Source organism: Ptychodera flava, chromosome 4 (assembly GCF_041260155.1).
Source record: "Ptychodera flava strain L36383 chromosome 4, AS_Pfla_20210202, whole genome shotgun sequence".
Classification (NCBI taxonomy): domain Eukaryota; kingdom Metazoa; phylum Hemichordata; class Enteropneusta; family Ptychoderidae; genus Ptychodera; species Ptychodera flava.
The window spans coordinates 4,002,536-4,018,696 of record NC_091931.1 but is presented as its reverse complement, the minus strand read 5'-3'; the positions used below and the strand labels follow the sequence as shown (position 1 = coordinate 4,018,696).

The window sequence follows — 16,161 nt, the reverse complement described above, 5'->3', positions numbered from 1 at the left end:
CCGCCATAGCTGTATTTGATACGAAGTACTACCCTAGCAAATACAACCGAGGAAGTGACAGGGCTACTAGTCGCAACAATAATACAACCCGATCCCCTGTATTAGTCCGATGAGTCTTGATTTGATGAAAATCGACCTTGCCGCTGTTCCCGAATCTATATAGGTACTGACTGTATACCACTGGCACAACTAGTAGAATGATCTAACATAGTCTACCCATGGAGCTACCAAAAGACATAGTCGATCGATCCCTAGCCCTGCGTTTAAATCGATCAGGTGTCTAATCATTGTTAAAACGGGGTTTCGCTTTCTACTACCTATGGTGTTTGTTCTACTTCATTCCCCAACCCAAATATATTAACAGTATACGATAGACCTTCTGGACAAGCTCTAAGCATCTGCATAATTGAAAAGGATATCAATGAATTTTCCATGAAATGTGAATGACAGCATTGAGGTAGAAGCAAGTCTTGCTTCTACCTCCACGATTACAGTTACTTTCTCCATTGTATGTTTTTAACTGCAGTACAATGAATTAAGTGAATAAAATGAGATACAAATGCTCTGTATCCTAATTAGTTGGATAAAATTTCAAACAGTTCAAGGACGATTTTAGATTAGTCATTTGATTAGAGACGTTGACAGTGATTTTGTCATATGATTGAAAATAAAGAGGAATGTTGAAAATGGAATTTGAGAGCTTGATTTGATGCTAGGAGAGTGGTGTGGAGAGACAAGTTTACAGCAGAGTCTTTGATGTCGAGTCTTACTCCGCGTTTATTATCATGACATCAAACAACTGTCAAATGACAATCACTGAAACATGGGAGTACAAAATAGTCCTTTTGTTGTCTTTTATCTTGACATTCCTGACATTGAAAGCTGTGATGTCCATAAGAAAACAGGCAACTTGTCAACTAACCTGAGTGCATATGTCTACTCCATGATGACAAAGTTGAAGAACTGCGACCAGATAAAGCTCTATTCTTTTCCATGGTGTCAGTTTTCAAAGTCATCGTAAGTGTTCATTCAAATCTTGTATATGCCAATAGATATTGCATTGTTTCACTTGTCTTGCCCTGGAGAGAGTACCTGGAGCTTCTTGTCAGCATGACTGCCATACGCCACACACTGCAACGTGAAGTGTTCCTACCCAGTGAAGAGAGACTTATTGGTGTGGTACATGTCACAATAGCTGGAAAGAAAAAAAAGAACAGCTTCCTGTGTGCAGCAGGTATTATTTCCTCAGTTTACTTACGTCAACATCTCAGCCAATTTTAAAAAGCCTTTGGAAATGCATGTAACCAGCATTTGTTGTGATAGTTCTGTGTGACTGAGTACTGTGTATGTGCATTTAATTTAACACATCTCCTGGTGACCAAACTGACTTGCTATGCTAATATTTATCAAGGCAAGGTAGGAACAGTCATTAATCACGAACACCTGAATACCTGTGTTTACACTGGCTGTTCCAAATACTTGTTACATTATGACACATCTTAGTGACATTGGCACTTCCCTCAACAATTTGCACAAGCATTTTCATGTAATGTCCATGTGCCCTAATGAAATTATTCAAACTATTTAATCACTTAAATGCTCAAATAAATGCAACATATCACAGCTGTTTTCAGTCACCTGTCAGCTTTCTCAGTTCCAACTTCCCACATGGCATCCTTTGTATGCATTCATCACTGTTTACCATAGAGGATTTTGTTTCATACAGATACTCAAGTTTCCCCTTCCCAGAGTTGATCACACCACATTGTTATGTGCAATGTGCTTGAAACTTTTAGTTTCTTTCCTTTATTAAAAATTTCTGTTTTTTAATTCTTGTAGGAAAACAACCATCAAATTATTTTTACATCTGGTGTCCTAACACCTCCAAATCCTACTCTCATTTTTTTTGTCAACAAGTAGTGTCACAAGTAGAGTTTTCAGTTGTTATGGAAAAAGTAAACAATTGATGTTCTGTAAAACGTTGCCCGATGACTTTCACACTCTAGGGCTCTTTTCGTACAATGAGGGAAAGAAGTAAGGGAACCACATGTTCATTTATCTAATTACAAGATTTTTTTGTGACTACATCTTGTGTTGACTGAAGGCAGAGTAAATTATCAATACAATAAAGACTCTCTATACTGTGACCAATCTGAAATCCTGAAAGGGTATTTTGCAGCTTAGTGTTATACTCGATTACTTGGCAACTTAAATATTTTATCAAATGAGGAATTTTTATTATCTGTACAATTATTGTTATCAACATTGAGTTTGACTTTCACTCATGTGCTCAATGTAACAAGTACTATTTACTTTTCTTGTATTCTCTGAAAGTGAACTAAGGGGATATTTTCATCTTGAATTTCAGTGACAACTGACCAACCTGCACAGGTAACAGTTTACAAAGTTAAAAAATCTGAGAAAGATACATACAAGAAGAGAGAGTCATGGCCATTGACAGATCTCAAGAAAGTTGATGGAAAAGATGAAGCAAAGGTGAGAATATCTATTCTCTGTACCTTCTTTCTTCCACTCCAAAATGACTCTTCCACCCAAAAGTGACCCTTCCACTCCAAAGTGACCAATTCATAAATTTGACTCATTGCCGTTACATAGGGGAATGTGAATGTTCTTAAGAATGAATTGTCATCTTTATCACTTGTGACAGTTTCTTTGTGTTATACATGACTCTTTTAATACTTTAATTGAACAGTTACAATATAGAATGTGTGTGAACTGTGTCTGTAAAATTGGAATTTGAAAAGATTTTTATGAAAAACTTAAAACAACATTTATTACCTGGAAAACTTTATTCCTGTGTTTAGGATTTGCCAGAGTTTGACCTCCACTTTGAGAAGATCTACAAGTGGATTGCCAGTAATGTTGCGGAAAAGAATTCATTCATTGCATGTTTATGGAAAGTAAGTACAAAACTCCCCAAAAGTTACTCAGAAACACTGTTCATCATATAGAGATAATACCTGATGTTTCATCCCAAAGTTTTACAGAGTTAAAGTCAAGAGTCTTGTTTTTTTTTGTCATAATTATTTGAATGTTCTTCTATTGAAAATTAGTTGAAATACTTATACATTATATTTTTTTCTCTGTTGCTATCTTTTCAGTTAAGTCAAAGGTATTTGGTAAGGAAGAAGCCAACATTCGTTAATGTCAATCCTCAGTTGTTAGAAGGTAACAACAAACCTTTCCTACTGTATGTCAAATTCCCATTGACTAAGTCACTACATGATATGTCACTCAGTCTCATATTACACAGTAATCAACACCTACAGTATTTGAATATTGTTGATCAAAGAATTTGTCAACTTGTTTGCAATCCTTTGTGCTTGTAGACTAATTCATTCTTGTGTATATTTGCTCCTATATTTGGTAGTTCATCAGACATGTTGCCATTCCATTTCCTAGCCCATGTCCAGGGACTTCAGTGATATGGTACGTCAATGTATCGTTGGGCTGTTCTCTGAGGTGTTTTACAAAGATAAATTGCTGAATTCAGATCAAGACAAAATGATTTGGAGAGTCTTGGCACTGCTTAAAAGTTGAAATGTGGCAGATACTATTGGCAACTTGGAACCAATTTAATACAACGTCATGTACAATCTCATGGTTGTCAAAATATTTACATACACTGTACACATGTCCACCTGTCATAGTGTTTTTTTTTATAGAACATTCTACCATTGAATGTCATTCTGTTTATCAGTGTCTTTCGTGTTGCTGAGCTTTGCATTGCAATGTTGTCAAGGTAACCATGTACTTGTTGACAGAAACATAGTTTACAAACATCGCATTCCAGCTATGCAAGTCAATCTCTATTTCTGCCAAATCTTTCAAGCATTATCCGGCATCATCTCAGCTTTAGGACTTTCTTGTTAGTACACCAACAAGTACAGGGTGTAAAATTCTCATCAAGTACAGATTTCTCGAAAAGACATTTGTCTCGAAAATTGTGACACCATCAATCTTATGATCAAAATGTAGGGACATAAAGAAATTCAGTGTTTACATATAGTGTTCCAAAGCACAAGTAAATAGACAAACATTGCTACTTGTAACCATGGTGAATGTTTTGTCATAATATACACTTTATAGTAATATTACATTTATTTATTTGTGTATGGGACTTTCTCAAGACTGACAAAGGTGATAGCATTTATTTATTAACATTTCTTTATACATGTCAACATACATTAATTTTGAATAAATTTAAGTGTAAATTATAATTTTCAGTATCTCACATCCATAATATTTCCAGCATTTATTTATTTTTGTAATTGATGAAAGGAACATCTACCCGTATCAAAACATTACATGTACATATACAAAGACTTGTAAAAATTGAATTATGTAACCCAACACAAAAAGAAGTCATGTAACAAGAATGCAGTATGAAAACTAAACGTTACATTTATCTTTGATCAGTGTTTGAGAATATCTCAATAATTAACTGCTTTGCTAATTTGTCAGTTGGTGTTGCATAGTACTGACTGTCGTTGTGTTCATTCTGTTTGTCTTTTTCTACGACAGGATACAGAGAGGAAATAGGTTAGATTAGTAATGCTATCTTCCTTCTAAACCTGTCCTCTTTTTTCTGTATGTGTCATTTCCACTATAAGCTTTACGTCAACAAACTCCTGTTCTATTTGTGCTTCTCTGATCCTGTCAGTGCACAACAATGCTCTCTGTTGTGTTTGTTCAAGATTTTTCCTAAATGCTGTTCAAAAATGTAACAAGATAGATAGTTATGACATACGAGGTAGATATCTGACACAGTGGCTCTGTGACTCCTCCAAATATAATGGCTTCCCTACACCATGATGTTTGTCATACAATCCCATGTGCTTGTATTAACAAAAGACAAAAATAACTGTGATTCCCAATACAAACACTACTAATCCATGCTTGCACTCATATACCATACTCTGCAACAGCTAATATCTTAAACACAATGTTTTGTCAAGTTCATGACCACAAAATAATCAGATGATTGCACTTGTCTCTGAACTTCCAATTCTGTCATTTTAACCATACACAGCTGCAGCATGGCAACCAACAATTTACATACAGAGGTTTTCTTCTCCAACTAAAACTACACGTCTAGAAATGATAATCTGAAAATTCAGAAAATTTGACTGACAACATAGAATCAGAAGATCAATTCAAAGTAGAAGCACTAATGGAACAGGTGTTGCATGCATTTTTGAAACATTTTCAAGCCAATAACATCACTAAGAAAGTGAACAATATAGAGCATACGGCAAAGGTGCATGATGTAAGCCTCACACACAGAATTAACTTAATACTTTGTCACTCTTTGTCCATCATGCAACATGCAACATTTCCCGTTTCAAAGACATTCTGCCCTATTGACGCTAAGGTTTCAGAAATTAATCACAATCTAGTATTTGTGTGGTGTAGGATTTTACCGGGTAATTAATGGTTTTCTCCTGGCAACCATTCAACTTTGTGTACCTCCTTTATACACTCAGCTGTCATAAAGAGATGTGAATGTTTTCGTTATTTTCCAAGATTCACTTAATACTCAGCTTAGACATTATTCCATGTCCCTTGTATTCACAATGGTTGACGACATCGAGTTTCCTTCACTTGATGGATTGCATCATTGCATGAAGCACGTCTTCATTTTCCATCCAAACATTTTATTCACAGCAGGGTGTAGATCATCAATATCAAAAAGCAGCATACCAGTGTTACTTATTCAAGTAGAGGGCCCCATATTGGTACCTTTAATATCAGTACCTTTAACGTGAGGGTAGAATGAAATCTCTAAAACCCTTCATGTTACCTCTCCTTTTAAATCCCAAATACCCTGAGTTTGTAAAATAAGAACCGTGGAGTTCAATAATGCCAACATCATCAAATCATAAACACTATTCTAATTTAAAGAAGTTTACAAATCAAGAGATGATTTCATTGAATAATTCCGTGATGCGTGAGTTTCTTTGATATGTTTACATGTATTGTATAGCAGCAGTGTCAATACAGACCTCTGAGTAGGATGCTCACCATGTTGGTTATCAAGAACATCAATGGCAAACATTTTGAAAACTAGATCAACTGAGATACAGAGAAGTTCAGAATGTACTTCTTGCATTCATGTTTTGACATTTGCAAAAATTACTTGATCCTCTTGCAAAATGAACAGTTGAATTCATGTGATGAAGTTATTTGCAAAGATTGTAACATTCCCGATGTCATTTCTATGTGAAGCAGTAAATTGTTATCTTTCATGTAGATGTTATCATACAGAAATATTCTCTGATTTGTAAAAATAATACTATAAATCCACAACTGATTGTACAACACAAATAATTAGTTGGAATCTAGTTCACATGTTGCAGCATCAGCCTTAGTAAGGACTTGTCGTAAATGTGCAGCATAGCCGAGATATCAGTCCGCTATTCTTAATTTGTAATTTTCACAGACTGAAATACATATCTTGTCATATACATTGCTATGAAGAATTGATGAAAAAATGCAGAATATAGAAAAATGTGTACATGTATATTACAGTATTTCCATCTAAACTACGGTATAAGCAGGTTTTGTGTAGATGTTTACATTACATGATACACCTTTTCTTTGCATGGTTTGCATAGCAAATATTCAGGTGTTGAAATAAGCTGGCGATTGTTCTAACAGATAGCTACATGTACAATACTAGAATGAGAATAGAGGAGATCAGCATGTTAGTGACTCTGGAATGGAATGGACAGATGTAATGAAAAATAACATCAATCAAACTGAATCAAGAAACTGTGACTGGTTATCAGATGTCAATCTGAAATGTAGACATTGTGCATGGCCCTGAATGCTGTGTTTATAACATGTTGTTTTTCACCCTTCAATTCAGATAAATTTGTAACAGGTGGGGACAGTCCCTCTTAAACCTAGCCATGATTTGTATTTTCAGAAACCATTCAAGCGGATGAAGAGTCCGGCGTCAAGGGAGAGGAGGAGGCATCAGATGAAGACTACCAAGCTTTGTCAGCAAGGGAAGAAACAGATCTTGAAAAAATGATGGAGAAATGTGAATTTGCCATCAGCAATGCTGAAGCATTCACTGAACAACTCTCCAAGGATTTATCTGTGCTGGATGGGGTGAGTGAAACTACTGCCTGATTGTCACAGACATTACAAGCATTGTAGTGAAACTACTGCCTGATTGTCACAGACATTACAAGCATTGTAGTGAAACTACTGCCTGATTGTCACAGACATTACAAGCATTGTAGTTAAAATACTGCCTGATTGTCACAGACATACAAGCATTGTAGTGAAACTACTGCCTGATTGTCACAGACATTACAAGCATTGTAGTGAAACTACTGCCTGATTGTCACAGACATTACAAGCATTGTAGTGAAACTACTGCCTGATTGTCACAGACATTACAAGCATTGTAGTGAAACTACTGCCTGATTGTCACAGACATTACAAGCATTGTAGTTAAACTACTGCCTGATTGTCACAGACATTACAAGCATTGTAGTGAAACTACTGCCTGATTGTCACAGACATTACAAGCATTGTAGTTAAAATACTGACCTATTCAAGGATGTTCAAATGGTATCTACAAAGTACAGAGTTTGAAAAAAAGTACTGCATCTACTCTACTTTTCTTTATGTTGTCATCTTTTTTTCAAAAAGGTTTCTAGACAAGTGTTTAGCAGAAAAAGAAGCTATATGTTGTTCACAGAAACTTCTCTGATTAAAAACTGAAAGATTTCATCGGTGACTGGATGTTTTATAAAAGTAACATTTTTGAGCATGAAATGCTCTGACAATGCAAAATTAAATGTGGTTATCATACACACATCATTATTGTTTTAACTAATATGACAATGGTTTGTTCACTTGAACTTGACAAAGTAATCATCCACAGAAGGCTATGATTTTTAGTCCCCACGGACACCGTCCGGGGGGACTTATAGGTTTGGTCATGTCCGTGCGTGCGTCCGTGCGTGCGTGCGTGCGTGCGTGCGTGTGTGCGTGCGTCCGTCCGTTCACGCAGATATCTCAGAGATGCAAGAAGCGATTTCATTCAAACTTGGTACAAGGATTACTTCATATGTCATACAGATGCACGTCGATTTGTTTTGGGATACGATCCAATATGGCCGCCAGGCGGCCATTTTATTACGATTTTTTCATGTACAGAGCCATAACTCAGACTTGTTTCAACCAATTTTATTCAAAGTTGGTACAAGGACATTGACCAATGTCATAGATATGCACGTCAATTTTCTTTGTGATACGATCCAATATGGCCGCCAGGCGGCCATTTTATTACGATTTTTTCATGTACAGAGCCATAACTCAGACATGTTTCAACTGATTTTATTCAAAGTTGGTACAAAGATATTGACCAATGTCATAGATATGCACGTCAATTTTTTTTGTGATACGATCCAATATGGCCGCCAGGCGGCCATTTTATTATGATTTTTTCATGTACAGAGCCACAACTCAGACATGTTTCAACCGATTTTATTCAACATTGCTACAAGGACATTGACCAATTTCATAGATATGCACGTCGATTTGTTTTGTGATACAATCCAATATGGCCGCTAGGCGGCCATTTTATTACAATTTTTTCATATACAGAGGCATAACTCAGGCATATCTCAACCGATTTTATTCAAAGTTGGTACAAGGACATTGACCAATGTCATAGATATGCACGTCAATTTGTTTTGTGATACAATCCAATATGGCTGCTGTGTGGCCATTTAGTTACGATTTTTTCATATACAGAGGCATAACTCAGGCATATCTCAACCGATTTTATTCAAAGTTGGTACAAGGACATTGACCAATGTCATAGATATGCACGTCAATTTTTTTTGTGATACGATCCAATATGGCCGCCAGGCGGCCATTTTATTATGATTTTTTCATGTACAGAGCCACAACTCAGACATGTTTCAACCGATTTTATTCAAAGTTGGTACAAGGACATTGACCAATTTCATAGATATGCACGTCGATTTGTTTTGTGATACAATCCAATATGGCCGCTAGGCGGCCATTTTATTACAATTTTTTCATATACAGAGGCATAACTCAGGCATATCTCAACCGATTTTATTCAAAGTTGGTACAAGGACATTGACCAATGTCATAGATTTGTTTTGTGATACAATCCAATATGGCTGCTGTGTGTGGTCATTTTGTTACGATTTTTTCATATACAGAGGCATAACTCAGGCATATCTCAACTGATTTTATTCAAAGTTGGTACAAGGACATTGACCTATGTCATACATATGTACGTCGATTTTTTATGTGATACGATCCAATATGGTTGCTAGGCAGCCATTTTATTACGATGTTTTCATGTACAGAGCCATAACTCAGACATATTTCCACCTTGACATTGACCTATTTCATACATATGCTCGTCAATTTGTTTCACGTCATGTAGCAGTAACATGTCAATTATTGAAGTTTCGTAAGTAGGCTGATATGTCAAGAAAAATGTACTGCATCAAATTCATGAAACTTATACAGATGTTAACGATGTTAAGCTCACATTGCTTTAACATTGAAAAAGACATTTATCAGTGTCATTTTAATTAATTTGTAATTGCATAAGTAATGAACTTTCCTAATTAGGGTGATATAGCCACAAATTAATACAACGTCAAATGTGATGAAACTTGTTGTTGATCTCATAGTGTTGTAAATACTGCATCAAACTTTATGAAATATGGTACCAGTGATAATCTGTTAAGTGTTAGAATTGTATGCAAAAATGTTTTGCAACATCCTGTTGATTAATTCCTAGTTGACTCATTTTATGAACTTTAGGATGGTGGCCTACATTGGTTTTATGTTTTCATCACCATGGAACTCATTCTTGGCCATTGAGCGCCATCTGTATCAAAGTATTTTTATCACAGACCTAATTAATGAAGAGGACTCTATCCTCTCTGAGGACATGTAATCACAGTACCCATTTTAACAAGTGGGGACTGTGTCATCAACGATGACTTGTCCATCATAGACAGTAGATATACATCTTGTTTCTGTTGTCTATGGTTCCTTGGATGCTAACCACACTCAATGCAGAAATTCATTTTGTTGTGAAATGACATGAAAGACATGCTGTAATTGTAATGGTCTACTTCTTATCACATATTGGTTGACAGGAAAACATTCATTCCATCATGGGATCTGAAGAGCAAGTGTTGACACTGATGAAACTATTGGATGATGGTTTAGATGAAGTGGTTAAATTGGAAAAAAGACTTGATAGTTATGATGAAATGTTAGCGGTTAGTACTAATCTTCCTCTTAAACAGTTCAGTGGTGTTTTGTCAACTACTGAGTTATAGTGTGTGTGTTTGTTCATAGGCAGTGTTCATATTGCACTTCTTGAAGCATTATTACCAACAAATCCAATAGAAACCACATGACACAAACTGTGTGGAGCTGTCTCACTCAAGCAAACATTAATGATCAAGGTTCACATGTAGACAATGAAGAAAATGACTCAGAAGGATGATGGTTCTCTGTTGATGTATCAAACATTGATATAAAATTTGCTCAACTTGCATGATGTTGAACCTTTGTGTCCATAAAACAGATGACATGTATGTGACTAAGATATCCTATGTTATTATAAGTCATAGATCCCAAAGTTTATGAATGCAACATGGTAGTTATGGTAGTTGAATAAAATGGTTCACCCAATCAATACTGATGTATTACAACTGCATATCTTTTGCCTATTTATGACAACAGGGTGTGAAGTCACACATGGAACAGATGCAACAAAAAGACAGCCTGATACAGGTACAGAATAAAAACAGAAACAAACTGATTGGAGAGCTGGATAATCTGATTGGTCAATTGGATTTCTCAACACAGCAAATCAAAGCTCTGATGACTAGTGAATTAAACAGCCCTAATGGTATTCTGGATTGTACTGCTGCAGCTCAACTGCTACAAGAGAAAAGAGCGATTGAGTTGCATCCATGTAAGAGTCAAATCATTATCAATCTGATTAAAACCAGTTCCAGAGATGTCATACGCCGTCCTTTAGACTTCATGGTGATAAGCAGCTTATAAGAACAGCAAAAACAAACAGAAGTGGAATATCGCTATTTCTTCATTTGATTTTAATCAGATAGAGTCATTGTATGATTCATATTTATCAATGAGCAATCAAGCATCGTCATTATGTTCTAGTAGCCATGACAACAGGAGGAATTCTAAAAGTTTGGATGCAAATCATGATAACCCATAAATAGAGATGTGGTTTGTTAGCTCACATTTGGTTTTACCAATGTGAGTTTATCGTATAGGCTGAAGTCGATGGCGTCTGTATGTATGTGTGTATGTATGTATGTATGTATGTATGTATGTATGTATGTATGTATGTATGTATGTATGTACGTACAGTATGTCCGTCAACATCAAAAACACGCAAACCGCTGCACGTTTCAGCTTGGTATTTGGTGTGTGGATGCATCCTGGGCTATAGATGGGATTTTATTCAAATGAAGTCTGCATTGCCAAAATTATGCAAATGAGCTTACAAAATGTGAAAATGGTTAAGAATTAATAACTCAAGAACCGCTTTTTTGATTGCTTTGAAAATTTGTGTGCAAGTACCTTAGGTTAACCTTATACAGTTTTATGAATATTGTGAAGATATCCTTAATTTTGTATTTTTGCTGAATTTTTTTGTGATTTTTCTCATTTTCAGTAAAAATTCTTCTTCTCTGAAACCGCCGGCCCAATCGCTCTCAAATTTGGGTTGTCTCTTTGCAAGGGTGTTACTCTTCTAATTTGTTGAAATTATGACAAAATTGGGAAAATTACTATTTTTGTGCAATTTTGTCATTTTTGGTCAAAAAATCTTAGACAGTGTTTCCTTTTCAAAACCCCTGGACAGACAGCTTTCATATTTCGTACACAGACGTACAGAGATGACAATAGTTAGATATGTGGAAATTGTCCTGAAATATAAAAAATTGTATTTTTAAGACAATATTGTCATTTTTGGTCAAGAAAACTTTATCTCAACATTACTTGTTTGATAGCTTTGTAATTTGGTATAAAGTCCCTTGTTTGATAGCTTTGTAATTTGGTATAAAGTCCCGAAAGATGTTATTAGATAAATTTTCTGCTCAAAGTGTTGGGAAACCCCAAAATTTGTATATTTTAGGTACTTTTCTCAGTTTGTGACCTTAAATGACCTATACTAACCCAGGATATGTTGTGAGACAATTTTGAAGGCTGTGAACATAATTTTGTCATATTTGATACCAATTTGTAGGAAAATTTGATCCAGAAATACAAAGCTGAGGTGATTTTTTTCATTTTGGACCAACTTTTGCAACTTTTCTATGTAAGACATATAAAAACTGATGAGAAATTTGGATCCAGGATAATTCCAGATGTTGTAATCACCACCCACAGTGGAAGGCATTTCACTAGTAACTAACTTAAGTGCTGTTTACATTAGAATGATAACACTCATGGCATTAATTAAAAATCTCCAAGGTTGTAAATGTACTTCCTGTCATTTGCCCAAGGGGTGGAACATTTGATATGCAGGAGGGGGTAGGGTTAGAAGATCAATGATGTAGCATTACTTTTTTACCAGATCCCTTGTGCATTTTTGCCCACTCCCACCTTTTCTTTTTTATCAAGCCTTCTCTGTTTTTTGTTGTTGACATTTGCTTATGTATTTAGGATCTGCTTCTCCCATTGCTATAGAAGTTGATATGCATGTTCCTAAAGATGACCTCCAGTACCTAAGTTGGAGACCTTATTTGCTTTTGTCATTCTTGTTTTTCCTGGTTTAAATATTTCTCAAATGGACCAATTCAAACCGAATGTGAGCACATAGTGTCCTTGACGGTATTTTTTATGTGTCTCTGCGTACTCTATAGGGACATTGTTATTTGAGATGGGTTTCATTTAAGTACAGTATTTCATTTAAATAATCAATAGCATTTGAAAATCTCTATCTGGGTTCAGTTTAATGATTCCCTGTTTTGCTGTTGAGTAATGAAGTCATTTTAACCATCCAAGCTGATTACCAAACAGCAGAACAGTTTTAGTTAATTCACAGTAGATAGATAGTGCTATCAATATTACGCATGCTTTTCAGTCTTGCCATCCAGCAAGTTTCTGATCAAAAACAGTAATCTGTCAGTGAAGCATTAGCGTCTCTCATGATGACAGTGAATGACAAAGAATCAACAGAAGTGATTGTAGATATGACGCTGCATACTCAGTCTGTACGTATCAGTGCAGTCCCATCACTTAGTATGTGAATCTAACAGACGTCATTGTTGACAGCCATGTTTTATCTTGCAGCTTTACTCAAGATGACGGCAGTCTCTGGACAGTTTGTTTTGTTTAACAAGTTGACAGAACAGTTCGTATGTCGACTGTCCACTCATCTGAACGGTGTCTTTGTACAACAGGTAAATACAGAATATGTTCTGGTCTCTGCTCCTTAAAGTACAATATTGCATAATATCATGTACTTTGCAAGGACACTGGTGTCCATACTTTGTATCTTGGCAGTACAAATTAACAGTTCAAATTTCTGTTGAGCTAATGCTGACAGGTTCTAAGAAAGGCCTGGTGAAGATTGCTGAGACTGAATATTGAAGCCTTGCATAATGTAAATACTGAAGCTGATATTAATCTGTTTATTCATATATGCACTTTTGTGTTTTGTCATACCAACTGGCCAGAGGCAGATTTACAGTCTGTGTAATTATTGTATTGTATATTGTATATCATTTTATTGCACACCACCTCATTCAGGACAAATACATGGATGTACTACATCAGCAGTAGTGTACTTGTACTTTCATGTTTTCATAGTCGCATATGTTCAACGTGTTGCCATACTGCACTGTAGTTGAATTTTGACCCAGTTCTTCCTAAGCACTGCAAAACACTACATCTCTATATCTAGTGATTCAGCACTGAGTGCTGTCAGGTTCACCCAGTCAGTATTTGACAATATCTGTGACATGTAATCTAGAAAGTCATTTATCCATGTTGGTAGGACGCCACAGTCTGATACAATAATAATTTATTACAGGGAAATGAACAAGGAGAAACACTGGGTAGACATTCCAATGAATTGACTCTACCCAAACATTATTCAAGTCATCGAGATTTACTGCCATACACCGATCTAATGCTATGGCTTAAGAGAGCAGACCAGACTAGTTTTACAAAACTGTTCAAGGTAAGTATATTGGTTTCCATCAGGAATTCTTAGAGATTGTAATTCAATTTATTGAGAGACAAACTTTTCAAAACACACAACTGTACCTAAAGAATTCTATCAGTATTCAGAAAAGAAAATTGTAAATTGTTTTGAGGAAAAAAGACATTTCAAAAATCAAAACTGAACTGTTTTGCTGTTATAAGAATTGCCATGACATTTCAAATGAGGATATTTACACATTAGCATAATGCTAAGTATATAGCAGCAAAATACAAGTGAAAGTATAAATCTTTCTCTTTTCTGCATGAAAGATTTGGAGGGCAAATCTTGTTGAAGAAAGTAGCTAATGATATGTACCTGTACAGCAATGAAGTGAGAATCACTCCAGCCACTATAAGACAATGCATTTTTAATTGTGCTGAACTTTAAGTTTAATGATGATAATTACAAGACCTAATTATCATAAAACTGTTCAACCCTTTTGAATATCAAAGCTTGATTGTTTCACTGCTAGATTTGCAGTACGGTGTATTGTGTTTGATAGTAAAGTGGGACCACTGTGTATTCATGGGGTAAAGCAGTTAACAATACTGTAGAAGCAGCAAGAAAAGTCTAGAAAGGAGTTAAATACAATGAGTGTGCAGTTTTGTACAATGTTCTTAGTACAGCTTTAAAATCTTTCTTTTGTTTCTCAAATGTAATCTTCCTCTGTGGGATTTGAACATGAAAGCTTTATTCAGGTACATCACAACTGAAAGGGTTTTAGGAAATTACTGAAAGGGTTACATGGTGTCCATGTAGAGTTGCAGGTAATGAAGCATACATGATTGTTGTACAGAATTGCAAGCCATACTCTCCTCATGTATTTCTTCAATGTGTTTTGATGTCTCTCTGATCACATTTTTTTCAAAAGTGAAAGTTTGCATTGTGTAAACTTCTGTTTTTCCCTTCTGAGTTATTGACTGCTGTCAATTTTCATTTGCTTGTAAATATAAATTGCCAATGGTAAAATTACCATCAATGCATATATTGACTTCATATCTTCACATTATACTTTTTGACATCTTCACTTAGAAAGATGTACATCCTGTCATTATCTGGAATTTGCTGCACCTTCTTCTGCTTTGAAGTATTTGTTTCTTCTTTGGAAACATTTTGTTTAGAGTTTGGATACCTTCGTTGCTTCAGTCACTAAGCCAAGTAAAACATTTTCTGTCATAAATATGACATTTTAACATAGCAAAGAAAATAAAAAAAATTATGTACCTGTCACAAGTGTTTGAAAGATAAAAGTATCTTATGCTGAATTTTGCTAGAAATAACATACATTATCAATAACTCTCAGTTAGATTTACACTCAGATTCCACTCCTGGTCAAATGTTGGATAAAATGACATGACATGGAAAACTGACATTATTCTCAAAATATTTCACTAATCATTGAAATATTTGTAAGGTCAATACAGAATCTCTTGCTGTGTGTATCATAGTAGTATTGACTATGACATAGAATTGCTGTTAAAGGTTAATGCATGTACTGGTTCAAATCAAGACTATTAAATCATGTTATTTACTCTGTTTCTTGAAACTCTCAGTTTCAAAAACATTTCACTAATCATCATTAAAACAGTGTACCGCACTTTCTGTTATCCTTGTACAGGGCAGTGTTGAGTCTCTCAACACACTAAGTATCATGATATCCTTACAACAACATAAAGTCTACCTTTTCACGTATTGTTACACACCATGAATTGCATCAATCAGCGTTGACTTCAAAAGAAATTGTTCTTGTAATTTCTTTATTCCACAACTTTTCAATGAGTTTAATTGAATCAATTAAAAGATCATAAAATTCAGGAGAAGTCAGTAAAATTCAGGAGAATTCAATTGTTTGTCAAGGACCTTGA

The 16,161-nt window shown here is 35.3% G+C and overlaps 2 protein-coding genes across 4 annotated transcripts in view; one reads left to right on the top strand and one right to left on the bottom strand.

Annotated features, from left to right (window-relative positions):
- LOC139130724 (uncharacterized) overlaps positions 1 to 1,062 on the bottom strand; it is a 19,389-nt gene extending 18,327 nt beyond the window's left edge. For both annotated transcript variants that reach the window (XM_070696501.1, XM_070696502.1), the window contains exon 1: positions 923 to 1,062. In XM_070696501.1, the coding sequence (XP_070552602.1) occupies positions 923 to 1,016 (94 nt within the window). In that variant the 5' untranslated portion in view covers positions 1,017 to 1,062. The remainder of the gene's footprint in view (positions 1 to 922) is intronic.
- Positions 1,062 to 16,161, top strand: part of LOC139130721 (exocyst complex component 1-like) — a 27,183-nt gene continuing 12,083 nt past the window's right edge. Inside the window, exons 1-10 of one of the 2 annotated variants that reach the window (XM_070696496.1) lie at positions 1,062 to 1,234; positions 2,369 to 2,496; positions 2,826 to 2,921; positions 3,123 to 3,189; positions 4,546 to 4,563; positions 6,953 to 7,140; positions 10,197 to 10,322; positions 10,792 to 11,026; positions 13,381 to 13,490; positions 14,123 to 14,272. In XM_070696496.1, coding sequence (XP_070552597.1) covers positions 1,111 to 1,234; positions 2,369 to 2,496; positions 2,826 to 2,921; positions 3,123 to 3,189; positions 4,546 to 4,563; positions 6,953 to 7,140; positions 10,197 to 10,322; positions 10,792 to 11,026; positions 13,381 to 13,490; positions 14,123 to 14,272 — 1,242 coding nt within the window. In that variant the 5' untranslated portion in view covers positions 1,062 to 1,110. The remainder of the gene's footprint in view (positions 1,235 to 2,368; positions 2,497 to 2,825; positions 2,922 to 3,122; positions 3,190 to 4,545; positions 4,564 to 6,952; positions 7,141 to 10,196; positions 10,323 to 10,791; positions 11,027 to 13,380; positions 13,491 to 14,122; positions 14,273 to 16,161) is intronic. The other variant, XM_070696497.1, reaches the window with a different exon arrangement.